Source organism: Pipistrellus kuhlii, unplaced genomic scaffold (genome assembly GCF_014108245.1).
Source record: "Pipistrellus kuhlii isolate mPipKuh1 unplaced genomic scaffold, mPipKuh1.p scaffold_m20_p_11, whole genome shotgun sequence".
Taxonomy (NCBI): domain Eukaryota; kingdom Metazoa; phylum Chordata; class Mammalia; order Chiroptera; family Vespertilionidae; genus Pipistrellus; species Pipistrellus kuhlii.
Window position 1 is genome coordinate 15877078 of NW_023425416.1, and position 13420 is coordinate 15890497.

At 44.9% G+C, this 13420-nt stretch overlaps 2 protein-coding genes and 1 long non-coding RNA gene across 12 annotated transcripts in view; 2 read left to right on the top strand and 1 right to left on the bottom strand.

Moving 5' to 3' along the window:
- SFMBT1 (Scm like with four mbt domains 1) overlaps positions 1-1963 on the top strand; it is an 82922-nt gene extending 80959 nt beyond the window's left edge. For all 9 annotated transcript variants that reach the window (XM_045579057.1, XM_045579060.1, XM_045579058.1 and 6 more), the window contains 2 exons: positions 318-446; positions 1306-1963. In XM_045579057.1, coding sequence (XP_045435013.1) covers positions 318-446; positions 1306-1446 — 270 coding nt within the window. In that variant the 3' untranslated portion in view covers positions 1447-1963. The remainder of the gene's footprint in view (positions 1-317; positions 447-1305) is intronic.
- A 1163-nt stretch (positions 1964-3126) lies between these two features.
- Positions 3127-3851, bottom strand: LOC118715133. The gene is made up of 2 exons (XR_004986780.2): positions 3513-3851; positions 3127-3271 (listed from the first exon to the last, which is right to left on the bottom strand). It is a non-coding gene; the product is annotated as an uncharacterized LOC118715133 (long non-coding RNA).
- A 5098-nt stretch (positions 3852-8949) lies between these two features.
- Positions 8950-13420, top strand: part of STIMATE (STIM activating enhancer) — a 40485-nt gene continuing 36014 nt past the window's right edge. The window contains exon 1 of one of the 2 annotated variants that reach the window (XM_045579066.1): positions 8950-9257. In XM_045579066.1, the coding sequence (XP_045435022.1) occupies positions 9101-9257 (157 nt within the window). In that variant the 5' untranslated portion in view covers positions 8950-9100. The remainder of the gene's footprint in view (positions 9258-13420) is intronic. The other variant, XM_036430886.2, reaches the window with a different exon arrangement.

The window sequence follows — 13420 nt, forward strand, 5'->3', positions numbered from 1 at the left end:
TATCATCCCATTCACTTTAGCACCCACTGGAGAGTGAGTTGAAATTGAGAAACAAACGGGAGATTTGTTTAAAAGTGATTTTTCTCTGTTAAATTGTCCAAATGACTTCTTCTGAAACTTTGAGATAAAATTCCAACATTGATGTTTCTTATCCTGAGTTCCTAGTATATATGGGCCTTTGCCATCTTTGCTGGGAGAAATCACCTCATAAAACCACTTTAAATCCTGACTTGAGGGGTTATGAATTTAAATAGAGAGACTTAAAGAATATAATCGCTGTTACACCATTTGGTTTTGTTTTGCTGTGGGGAATGAAGGAAATCAGGATTGAAGTCGCTGAAGGGCTTCACCTGGACAGTAACCCCCTGAAGTGGAGTGTGGCGGATGTGGTGCGGTTCATCAGATCCACCGACTGCGCTCCGTTAGCAAGAATATTCCTGGACCAGGTAACCACGGCACTGTTCGTGTTTAGTAATATGTTTCTTTAGCAAAGGAATGTGGGTGTACTGGCAATTTATTTACAAGTCTTAGGAAGAATACTAGTATTTCTATGCAAAAGAAAAACTCTTTTAGTACCCATTTTAGGAATACAAATATGTCAAAAAGTTATTTATCTGACTTCCTTTATAGTTGAAGTGAATTTCATTGCATTGTCATTTTCCCTAAGAATTTATTTCCATCCTGCAAATATTTAAATGGCTTAAAATTAAGTATGTCAGGCTTTTTGTCCCCCTATTTTCCAAAATAACAGTTTGCCCATTTTAAGAAAATAATATCTGTAATATATTAGGCTCTGAAGTTGTGATAAATTTTAAGGCAAGTTTTCTGAGACAGAAATATCTGTAGCCTTAAATAAATATCTAAATAAATTTGTATTGATAATTGGGGAGATTCAAAGCTTAACATCTTTGGAGAACTTATCAGGCTTTTATGAATGTTATAGAGAAGGAAAACATTGAAATTCATTGTTAAAACCTTTCAAATTTAAAAAGAGTCCTCTTAAGATGTTTCTTTTGGCGCATTTAATTGCTAGTTAAAAGGCTAGTTAGTTTCCTGAATTTCTGCAGAACAGGAACTGTAGAGTGGATTCTTATCCTTGGTAAAACTTTGTTATTATGAAGATTCATTTATATGGAGGGCTATAAGAGGCATCTAAAAGAAAACGTGTGATACTTATTCCAAGGGGAAAAGTAATGAAAGCACAGGGACTCTGATTTTGACTGAGCCCAAGTGACTGGGGCTATCATGATTGAGCTGCTATTCATGTGCACGTCATAAATAATTTGTATTTTGTGTTTTTAACAGGAAATTGATGGACAGGCCCTGCTGCTCCTTACCCTTCCCACCGTTCAAGAGTGCATGGACTTAAAATTAGGCCCTGCCATCAAACTTTGCCATCACATAGAGAGGATCAAGTTTGCTTTTTATGAGCAGTTTGCCAACTGAGAAGGACAACCAAAGTGAGCTGTGTCTGAAGCACAAATGCAGCAAACCCTTCGCCTGCTCTGTGAGTGGAGCTGAAACAGCCCTGGGGCTCTGGGCCCTGCAGGTGTTGGCTTGTTCTCTTTGCACTTTCAGGGAAGGAGGTCCCACAGTGAGGAAGCAAACACTGCACAGAAGTGGCTCTCCTGCCAGTGGAAATGGGAGCATCTCTTATTCAGCAGAAGGCAGTTTTTAAAAAATGAAGTTGTGAAGAAACGACTCATCTAAGAATGAGCATTTCCAGTGGTGTGGCCCAAAGGAAGACTAACTTAGGCTGCTGGGAATCACCCTTTGGTTGTTTTCTTTGTGTTCTGTCCCTTCCCATTGTAGACTGAACTTTGTTCTCTGCTTCTCTTTCTTGGAAAGAGAGGACCTAGCTTTAAGTCAGCACTGATTTGAGACTGCACCTAAGGTGAACCAGTGCTTCCTTGTCATTGTGTTTTTTGAGCTATTTTAAATTAAAACAGTTTCTTTTGGGGAATGATTATGTGGCTCTAGGTTTTGAATGTGCAGTCACATTTCGGTCCAGTTTGAAGTCTGTTCTTAGGAGTCCCTTTGTTTACTACCTCTGTTGATAATTGAGCTTGCAGCCATGTGTGAGGTTTTTGTACGGTGCCATTTTAAGGTACATGAACACTAAACTTATGGCAGAAGTTGGAGGGAGAAAATACTGTTTGCTTTCTCAAAAACATTGTGTGAGCACTTCCACCAATTCCTTAACTGACCTGATCTAAGAACTCGACTAGCATGGGCTACCTGTTTTAAGAAATACCTCAAAGACTGTTGGTATTTCAGTTTAATTGCTATCTCCCCATTAGTTTTCAGGGGGACTTCAGTGGCTTTTATTGTGTTTACTTTTCTTTACAATTGTTTGTCATTTCTTAAGGTCCTTACTTTGGATAAAAATCAGTAGGTATTTCTTGGACCCACCATTAAGGCCATTTCCCCTTCTTTTTCCATGTCTTGAGGCAGGTAGTATAGAAGCACAAGAAAGAAAACAGGTTTTGAGGGCTTATGCAGAGCATGGAGTTTCTGTAACTACCGTGTTTCCCCGAAAATAAGACTTAGCGCATGGAAAGATAAGACATCCCCTGAAAATAAGACCTAGCACAACTTTGGGAGAAAAAATTAATATAAGACACTGTCTTATTTTCGGGGAAACAGGGTACTTATTCAGAGGTTAAAGATTGAAAGGTGGTTAAGGATTCTGGAAACCTCTTTGCCTAGTCAGGTTTATAATTTTCTTCAGTTAAATCTTTAAATTGTATATTATTTATATTCTGAGGATTCCTACTCAATAACTCAGTTTTCTTTTAGGTGTATCTTTGTCCCAGCTCAAAGTGACATGAGGCTACAGGTGGATTTCACTTACCATTGCACTAATAGCTATTAAGGATAATAGCATTTGCTATACTGGTCCAGCTGTTGAGGAAAAATAAAAGACATACATAGATTGCTTCCTTTCAATGGTTTGCTTTGCTGAGGGTATTTTTTTAAATTATCCTAGTCAGCCATAAATTTATAAAATAATCATTCCTCTTCAAGATTTGAAAATGTTTTGGAACTACAAACTGGGTAAATTCCAAACAGCTATACAAATATAAGGTATCGTAGTATTATAAAGAAAAAATTATTTTGATTCCCCCCCCCTTTTTTTATTCCCTTGCCCCTCACCTGTTTTTATAGAAATTGGTAAACATTCTGTAGTTTAGATCCTCTCTTCATTGGATAATTTAGGAACCATCTTAATTGAAGCCCTCCAACCAAGCCATCTATTAAAACACCAGCTCTTGCCAAAACCGGTTTGGCTCAGTGGATAGAGCGTCAGCCTGCGGACTAAAAGGTCCCAGGTTCGATTCCAGTCAAGGGCATGTACCTTGGTTGTGGGCGCATCCCCAGTAGGGGGTGTGCAAGAGGCAGCTGATCAATGATTCTCTCTCATTGATGTTTCTAACTCTCTATTCCTCTCTGTAAAGAATCAATAAAATATATTTTAAAAAAAGAAAAACGAAAAAACAAAAAACAAACACCAGCTCTTTGTTTAGGCTACTACCAGATATACCTGGAAAGAAGCTTCATTTAACCTTACAGCCCAGCTTTTGAAAATTTGATTTAAGTCTGTGCCCACGGAAGAGAAGCATATATAAGATGCTTGGGAACAATTAACATTAACCAGGTAGACTTTGGAGGAGGGAGGTAGCCTGAATAATCAAGTCTTCTGAGAGCTCAGCAGTCAAGGCACCAAGGTAAGGAAGGTTCCTAGAAGATCAGTGGGACAAAAAATATCTGGAATTAATTAACCTTGTTGTATTATTTAGGAAAATGAGATTTATTTTCTATAAAAGGAAATTCCCACATGCAACAGTGAACATGGGGTGGGGCAAAAATAGATTTACAGTTCCTCTGGAAAACAATACAATAATTAATAAATAATAATACAAGAATAAACTCACATACTCAAGAATAAACTGTAAACCTACCTTTGCCCCTCCCTTATTTGTTATATTGCCTCTCTTTTAACTTCTCCAGAAACCACTGAATTAGGAACACACACACCCCACCCCCCCATCTCAAATAAAGGATGAAAAGCTTCTGAAAGTGAAACAGATGGCCCTAAGTAGTCTGATCTGGATACAGTCGAATCCCAACTAACTTGTCTATGTTTCCAATGATTTTTCAAGCTCAGCTTCCTCCTAGAGAGAGGCTGACTCTAAATTGGAAAAGTAAGTAGTGTTTCTCTTACTACTTTTTGCATTCTTACACTGAGATACAATTTATGAGGCAACGGCATTAAAAAACAATGATATATCCCCAGCTTCCACTCTCGGATATTGGATAAGAGAGGACACTTGTTTGGAAAGTTGGCATAAGGCATTTTTTTTTTAAGGGTATAATGTTTAAGCTTCGTTTGCCTTTTAAAACTGCTGGGGCTGTGATTCCTATGATTCGGAATCAGATTTTAAGCCTGACTCTAGTTCACCACATTGGGGTGAATGTTTGTATGTTGCACTTAAGTGCTGAACTTTGCTTTTTAAAGGCACCAACCTCCCAGCATCTACATTATCCATATATACTTACCAACATCTGAAAAAGGGCTTCTTGGGAAATATTTGTTGACTTACGATAGGGTCACACATAGAAAACCAGTTCAGAACTTAGCCTTGATTTGCCTCTTCTCATGAAAGTAAAATTATTCTCACTGTGAGGGACAGGGCTTTGGACCAAAGCTCCCCAAGGACTTGAATACATTTTACTCAAGGACTTGAATACATGTTACTTGCTCTCTCGTACCAGTTTAGTAGCTAATGTGGTACCTGAATAGAGATTAAAAGCTTTAAAAGGCCTTAGGTAGAGTAGGACTCAGAACCATTGCCCTCTCTCAAGCCAAAAAGTATTTCCAGGGGACTCAGAAAACATCAGGGAATTGTTAACAGTAGATAAGATTTATCTAGATGGCGACATTAGGAAAACTGTCACAGGCACTATTTACTTAGCACCTATCACCAAAGACTTTTATATTTAAGATGCCATTTACTGATTTGATTGATGCCCATAGAAGCTCTGAGAGAGCTGTTAGGAGCTTAGCCTCAGCAGTGGAAATACACACTAGGTTTGAACTCTGGTCCCGTATATTGGGGATGTTTTATGTATGAACATGTAATTTCAAAAGAATTCTGTGTTAATAGTTGGTCTTATGAAGATGAAGAAGTCACTAACAAATGAAGTATAAATCTTGGTGGGGACTGGGTACCCCCTTTTAAAATTTGAATGTCTTTGGTCCTGGGTCATGGTCATGGTGCTGGCTCAGAAATTGTAGGATGGAGCATTCTGCAAACCAAGAAGAAATCAAGTGATAGTCATGCAATTATAATCCTTCCTTGACTTTATTCACTTTACAATGTTTCGCTAATGAATTTTGATGATTCCCACCCACTCGGTGAGAATGTGCATAATCTATCCAAATAAGCCTCTGGGAGTGTCAGCGCAAGAGTTCTTATCTCAAAGCTCTGTCCGAACGGGTCTGGTTCTACACATGCTCACTTGGGGTTTCCTCTGTGCTGATCCAGACCACACAGGTGGTCTTGTCTCTGAGGGCTGCCTTAGGGACTCAGGTGTAGAAGGTGGTGGGTGACAAATGCACTGGAGATTGATTTTCTTGGTTCTATTTCAGAAGTCTTAGATTTTCACAAGAACCAGCAAAACCAGGAGTGATGGTTGGGGGAATAGAGAAGTAGGCCTAAAACTTCCCCCTACCCCCCTTATGTCTTTTCTGACTTAACACAATTCCTGGATCTGTTCTGTGCTATGGCCTATCACAGAGGACTATTTCAAAAGGGAAATAAGCAACAGCCTCACAGGATAAGTCTTTAACACCAGCAGTGAAGTGCAACCCTGAGCCATGGGAGGCAAAGGATGATACTAAAGCCACCATTTCTGATGGGGGCTCCTGTTCTCAGGATGTGTGGAAGCTCAGTCCTAAGGGCTTTGACATGGTATAGTCCCATGGTCGGCAAACTGCGGCTCTCGAGCCTCATGCGGCTCTTTGGCCCCTTGAGTGTGGCTCTTCCACAAAATACCACAGCCTGGGCGAGTCTATTTTTGAAGAAGTGACATTAGAAGTTTAAAAAATTTGGCTCTCAAAAGAAATTTTAATCGTTATACTGTTGATATTTGGCTCTGTTGACTAATGAGTTTCCCGACCACTGGTGTAGTCAATCTAACTGCATGTCTAGCTTGGCAAATAGTGCTGACAGGATGAGGGTAGGCTTTGGGAACAAATCAGATCACAAAACAGATGATGAAGGCAGTTACAAAATTTAGACAAAAGTAAAACTGGACAATTTCTTAGCTCCTTTTGCAAGAAGTCTCTAGGAAAGTGTAGTTTGAGTGTTTCTGTTGAGATTTAAGCACTCATTTCTTTTCCTTTCTTTTTTGGGTTGAGTATTCTCTAAAGACAATCAGAGGCCTGTGAGGGCAGGACTTCTGGCGGGTTCCAGCACTGTCCTGAGGCCTCTTTCTAATACTCGTTGGAACTGATGCACTTTGTTTAATGTATGTTGTTCTTTTATTTTTACTTTTTAAGCTGCTTGTTTGGAACAGAATGAAATGCATATTGTGTTGTATCCTTGCTTGCTGTTTTTCTCTTAATTTTAAAGTAATGCATTGGGAATAAAATACACTTAAGGAGAAATAATGCACAAGAATACCTATTTAAAAAATAAAAACTTCCACCAAGTTTGATGTTATTTCAAGGGATTAAAAAATAACTATTTTGGATGAATATTTTGTGTGAGGTTTTGGTGGCTTTTTTTTTTTTTCTGTAAATAAGAATGTATATAAACTTGTGGTATATTATGGCAGTTCAAAGTGGTTGTGAGGAAATGAAAGCAGGTCTTAAGTTATGTTTAACTTCATTTAACAACAAGAGGGCTTCTTGCCAAGAGTAAATCCTTAGAAAAAAAACACTTTCCAGCAGGGCCTCATAGAATCATCTCCAAATGGAGAAGAACGTTCCTTCCTATTTTAATGAAATGAACCTTTTTAGAATTCTCCCCCTTCTCCTGCCGTCGGGGTTTTTTCCTCTCCCAGTTTAGGTACTTTTTATTGCCATTCAGGGAAAGTAGGAAGAGCAGTTTTCCCCTACAGTGACTGCTCCTGATCGCCGAAGATGCTTCTTGTTCCACTCCATTGCTTTGGTGCAGCAGCAAACAGGCCTTAAGGATTCCTCCGCCTCTGGATTTGCAGAGCAGTGCTTTGTGAAAAACTTCATTTTTCAGCTCTGAGTGCAATTTTCCTTGAGCTGTTTGTGTCTTTAAGCAATCAAGAGTCTCCTTATGCCCAACCACAGTCTCTTCTGCTTCCAGTACACATCCTCTTGTTTGGTTCTCTCTCAACATGGACTGCTGACTGTTGAGCATCTTCATAAGAAACCTTCTGAGACTTAAAGACAGTAATGCAAATTTCCCTTACCTATTTATTTTCTTCACCTGGTTTCCTGTATTTTCCCATGGTCAATACTTGTGGAGAGTTTTAAATTTTATAAATTAAAATTCAGTTTAATTTAAAAAGCATTCTGTTGCATGTTCTCTGTGCCAGGCACTATGTTGGACTCAAGGGTGAATAAAAACCAGTTCCTGCCCGCAGGAGACTCGCACTCGGCTGTGACCGTGCCTACAGCCTGACAAGCTCCAGTGGAGCAGCACACACGGGGGCATGTGGAAGCGCAGTGGGGACAGGGAGGTCAGGCAGGCCTCGAAGCCTAAGTAGCAGTTCATGGAGCAGGGGAAAGGAGCAGTGTTCCATGCAGCGGGAATACCACGGGAAGGTGTGGAAGTGCATTGTTACTGTAGAAGGCTGGAGAATTGGCACTAGGCGGAGCCATTAGCATTTTTCTGGATAATGAGGTTAATATTTCAGTTAACCAAGAAAGCTTTTGTGTGGCATTGAACTCGTGTAATTTGCATTTCTTGGTGGCTATCTTTGAGGGAAAATTTCCCTAGATAGGGTATTCATCGTCCTACAAATGGAGCCCAGTGTTACTGGAATAACACCATGTGCGCACTGGCATTAAGTAGATGCAGCAGGAAGGTCAGGGAATCTGCAGCACCAACAAGAGATGCCCGGAGAGACGGGAGAGAAGCCAGCAGGGGTTGAGAGGATAGGTAAGGCAATGTGGACTAGAGGCCCTGTTCGAGGTAGAGAGCAGGTTCCAAGGAGTCAGAAAGGGTTAGGTGGGAGGAAATGCCAAAGTGTAAAGAGACCCAGACACATACGAGTTGACTTTGTTTTATGAATCCCATTTAATATAAAAAAGGTAGAGTCATAATCATATATCCGTTCAATATAAAAAAGGTAGAGACATAATCACATATTTTCAGTATAAACCTTGTATATTGCTAACTGAAGGCGATTGGATTGAAATGACCATTTAAATTACATTTAACAGAGAAAAAGAAGAAAGTCAACTAGGGCTGACGGGTGACTCTAGGATAAGATAAGCCCGGACACCGGTATTAACAAAAAAAGTAGAAGGACGCATAGGAAGGCATATGCCTCCATGCCATACATAGGTGGTTTTCCTCAACCGCGAGCTTCAGAACAATCCAGGCTGCTTTCCGCAAAAGGTGGATGATTCGGCCCTGTCAGAACTACTAAATCGTAATCTGAGGGTGGAATCCAGGAGTGTTTTTTTAATAAATTCTGCAGGATATGAAGGGTTTATCTTGGAGGGAAAAATAATTTAGTCACAGACCGTCCCTGCTCCCGCTCCTCTGACTTGTGGCAGGTGATCCCAGGGCCGCTTTCCCACTCCCGCCTTTATTCACCCGGCTCACCTGTGACCCGGGCTCACGGCCCCGCCCCTCGCCCGGCCGGAGCCCCGCCCCTCGAGGGGAGCGCCCCGGCGGCCAAGGCCCGCCCCCACGCCGCGCCGGGCCAATCGCGCGCTGCGATCTCAGACGTCGGGTTACGCGCGGTGCCGAGTCGGCGGCGGCGGGCGGAGGTGCCGGCTGGGATTCCGGGCTCCGGGCTCGGGCTCCGGCTCCGGCTCGCGGCGCGGCCCCCGCAGGCAGCGTGGCTGTGCGGCCCGCGGCGCCCTCGCTCCTCCGCCGGCTCCGTCATGCAGGGCCCTGCGGGGAACGCGAGCCGCGGGCTGTCGGGCGGGTCCGCCACCGCCGCGTCCGGGGCGGGCCGCTGCGAGAGCGGCGCGCTCATGCACAGTTTCGGCATCTTCCTTCAGGGGCTGCTCGGCGTCGTGGCCTTCAGCACGTTGATGCGTGAGTCCGGGACCTCCCGCCCCTCCTGAGGCCCTGCACCCGAGTCGCGGGCCGAGTCGCGCGGGCCCAGGCCCCTCGGCGGGGACCCTCCTGTGTGAAGAGTTGAGGCCTGGAGACCCGGGCCCTTAGGCGGAGGTGCCCGCGCCCTTTGACCCCAGCGCGGGCGTCCCCGGGACCCGGGTCTGGAGCCCCTGGTTCCATCGGTGCCGCCCGTAGCCACGGGCCCCCCTGCTCCTCTCCTGCCACCCGCACACACCTCTCCTGAGGTACCCGCCTCAAACTCGCTCCCGTCCCGCCTGGTCACCGCGAATTAAAGGCTAACCACATCCCACCCGGGGCCGTGCCCCTCTCTCTTCATGGCCTCCCCTCCGCACTTTGAACCCGCATCCCTGGATCCCCGGGTTGATTCTGAGCTTCTTCCCTGCACCTACACTCCAAAGATTGCTATCTTCCCTTCTCGTATTTAAATCCCGCTGCTCTGCGGTAACCTGATTTGTTAGCTGGGCATTGCCTTCCCAGGGTTACCTCCTCCCCTCCACCTCCTCCCACCCCGGAACTGCTTTCTCGGGCTTATTTTCTGGTTTGATAGGGGCAGGACCCACCCAGACTCCCTTCTGCACATTTCCTTTCCTTTTTTCCCAGAACTGGCGCACCTGTGCCGTCTTTGCCCCAAACTTTCCTAATTAAGTCTCCCCGGGCTCTTCCTTTTCCCAGCCCACTTTTATCATTTCTATTTCAAGTTTCTTTCCTTTTCTTGAGACTTGGGCAGCCTAGTGGCTTAACGGAGAAGGAGGCACAGAGGGTCTGGAGGTCCCCGAATCCCTGTACGGAAGTCACCAGGAGCCTATTCCTGAGAATTTCATGATTAAGAAAAAAGCCCCAGACGATCCTTCTGGAAAACTAGGTTTTTCCACCCCGCTGTCATGTGTGCTGCCTGGTGTGTGTATGGATGAGGGGGGAGAGACCTGAGGGGTTTTTTTTCTTAGTGCACATCCTTCCCTTTATTAAAGGAAAAAGAAGCTTCCGTTGGCTTGTAGGCCTAGGAGTGTCCCTGCGATTGCATTTTGGGGGAAGGGTTATAACTACCCGGATAGAGGCATTCATTTCAAAATGACTTGTTCTCATAACTTCCCCACTGTGCTCAGGGTGGGAGGTTCCTGCAGAAAATACTCCCTCAGCACCCAGAGGGATCCTGCGGCAGTATGTGTGTGTCTTGTTTGGTCCAGTGGCTGGAGTGGCCACTTCGCTTGTTGGTGGCATGGGCTTATTTGGGTGAATTCTCCCAGGCTTTCGGTGTCTCTGAAGAGACTGTTCTTGCACCCCGCTTTCTCCTGGTTGCCTGGCCTTGATAAACCTTGTAACAAATGGCCAAGTGTATATGTTTGCCACGTTTTCATTTTAGTCTCTATTTGCCTTGCTGTTTTCCTTGCTGAACAAATACCCACTTGTTCCCGCAGTAGTAATTTCTGACAACAGAGCCAAAATCAGCTGCTGACTTGGGTGCTTGAACTGTGTGTGTTTTCACGACATTGTATGTGGGTCCTCACTTCCCTCCCACCTCACTCCTCCAGCTGGCCCTCCTTTCTCTCCATGGCTGCTATTTTGTTCTCTAACCCACGATTTCTTAGCTCTGGCTAATTTTTGTGCCTTTGATTGATGCGGATGGCCTGACTTACTCCCTGGGGTTGGATACTTGTGATTCAGGGAGGGAAATGTGATTATGACAGGGCAGCGTTCCTCGAAGCTGAGAAGCGTGCCGGTTTGAATGTGTGCAGAGGCATGGTGCTGGCCCTGCGAGCCTTCAGGGACACACTCGCTGCTTTACTTAATCTTTGTGCAGATCCCACTGTGGTGCAGGCAGAGACCAGACTAGAAAGGGGCCTCTTGGTTAGTGTAAGGCTAGGCGTAGAGGGAGCGTGTGGAAATGGGTGGGAGGTCCTGGGACAATGATGAGTAGGAGCGATGGGGAGAAGAATTGCCCTGGGGTGAGAGCCAGCGCCTTAGTCACCCTAGAAGCAGCCAGCAGGCCAAGGAGACCCCCACAGATAGGGACCCAGTCAGGGACGGTCCTTTCTTTCCTCCTAAACTTGGTTCTGGTGAAGTGTAACTGTGGGCTCTGCTGATGTGCACTGGGGGAGGAGGAAGTCTGAGTGGCTGCTTTACATTTGGAATGACTTGCCTGGGGAAAGGGAAAGGGATGGAGATGGTCTCTAGGAAGTACCTGTGAGCTGTTCGGCTTTGTTGGAGCTGTTCATCTCCTGGTCCCAGCGTCGATTCCTCAGAAGAGCTAGGCTCCCATGACAAGAATGTCCACTCTGCAGCCCCTGAGGGAAGTCTTGTTAAGACGCTGCCCTGAGTTCCATCATTACCTTCTTCAAGCTTTCTTCTCTCCTCAGCAGTTTGAATGAACTGTCCCTGCTTCTGTGCAGTCCTAGTCTTTTCCCTTCCCGTGCTTTCGTCCACCGGGCAGTGGGCTCAGGGCTTCTCTTCTCGGACACTTCCCCGGGTTCTGGGGGCAGGTACTGTTCCGGTTCCCTGTTGGACCAGCTCCGTTCTATAAAGTGGACCCCCTTCTCTGCCAGACATCACTCTGCATCCTGATTTCAGTGATGCCTCAGACCACTCTCTGTGTTTCTTTTCTACCCAGAAAATAACTTTTTTCTCTATTTACAAGTTGCTGTGATTTTTATTTTATAGGGTTTTGTCCTAGAGGAAGACTTCTCATATATATTAACATCTTGGGGGAGGATTTTGATTCTCACAAGGATTTCTCTTCCTGGCCCTTGGTGTGGGGCTTTTCAAGTGGTCCCGGTCCAGAACTGGCGGTTGAGAGTTGGTGTGCCAGGTGCTATCCTTAGCCGATTCTTCAAGCTCCCTAAACATACAGACTGTGTATGATGGGCCGCTGTCCGCATCACCTTGTTGAGTCGGTGAGCCTTCCAGAGGCTCCAGTTAGGAAAGTGGAACAGATTCGGGTAAGCTTATTCAAGGACTTCCCAACACTGGGCTTTCTGGGAGGCCCCAGAAAGGTACAACTGTCTAAGTAGAAAGGAATGCTTTAAACGAGGGGCTTTGTCACGAGCTGCCTGCCCAACAGTTCCTCCTGTTCTGGTGGCTTTGTCTCTAGTCTGTGACTCGATGGAGTCACTCAGACTAGAGTCACAGCAGAATGGGGCTGAGAGCCCCGGAGTCCAGTGCACTGTCCAGTGCCTGCAGCCAGAGGTCAGGACTGGCCAGGGTGTGTGTGTTGGCTTTTGGGGGTGTTTGCTGTCAGGATGTGTGAGTGCAAAGCCGCCTTCACTGTGTCCAGGCAGAGTTCTGGGCTGAAGTGTAGACAGAAGTGGTTTCTCACAAAACAAGCATTTTGAGGGCTTGGATAAAGCACCCTGCCTATTTCCATGGTACAGACCTGGGGACGAGCCAGCTTGGAGAAGGTGAGAAGGCTTTACAAAAACACTGCCGGCATTGAGAAATGGTAGTTTTTTCCCCTGAAGCTCGAAGTAACATCACAGAACAGTGGGCCCAGCTTTGAAATCTTAATCTCAAATAGACCCTGGTGTTTTCTCACATGGTGAACTGGCCTCCCTGTGTGTTCTGTACACACACACTGAGGTTGGGACAACCTTTCCTGGGATCACCTCTTCCCACCCTATCCCAGTTTTTATTTTTAAAAATGTCCAACCTATGGGGAAGATGGTCAGTAATAGAGTGAATAGCGGTCTGCCCTCCACCTGGATTCAGAAATTGTTCACATTTTGCCACATTTACTTTATTTCTCTATGCTTTCTTTTGGTATCACACTTTACTCCTAAGAACTTCAGTTGAGTCTCCAAAAAATAAAGGCAGCCTTTTACATCACCACAGGTTCACAGTCACACATAAGAAAATAAATAACTTCACTCTATCATCTAATACCCAGTCCATATTCCTACTTCCCCAATGTCCCAGGTCTCTGGAATTTTCAAGAACTATGATCCAATCAAGGTCCTCGCATTGCTTTTTTAAGTCACTTTCTCTAGAACAGTGGTCGGCAAACCGCTGCTCCCAAGCCACATGCGGCTCTTTGGCCCCTGGACTGTGGCTTTTTCACAAAATACCATGTGCGGGTGCACACATGGTACAGTGCAATTGAAGCTTCGTGGCCCATGCGCAGAAGTTGGTTT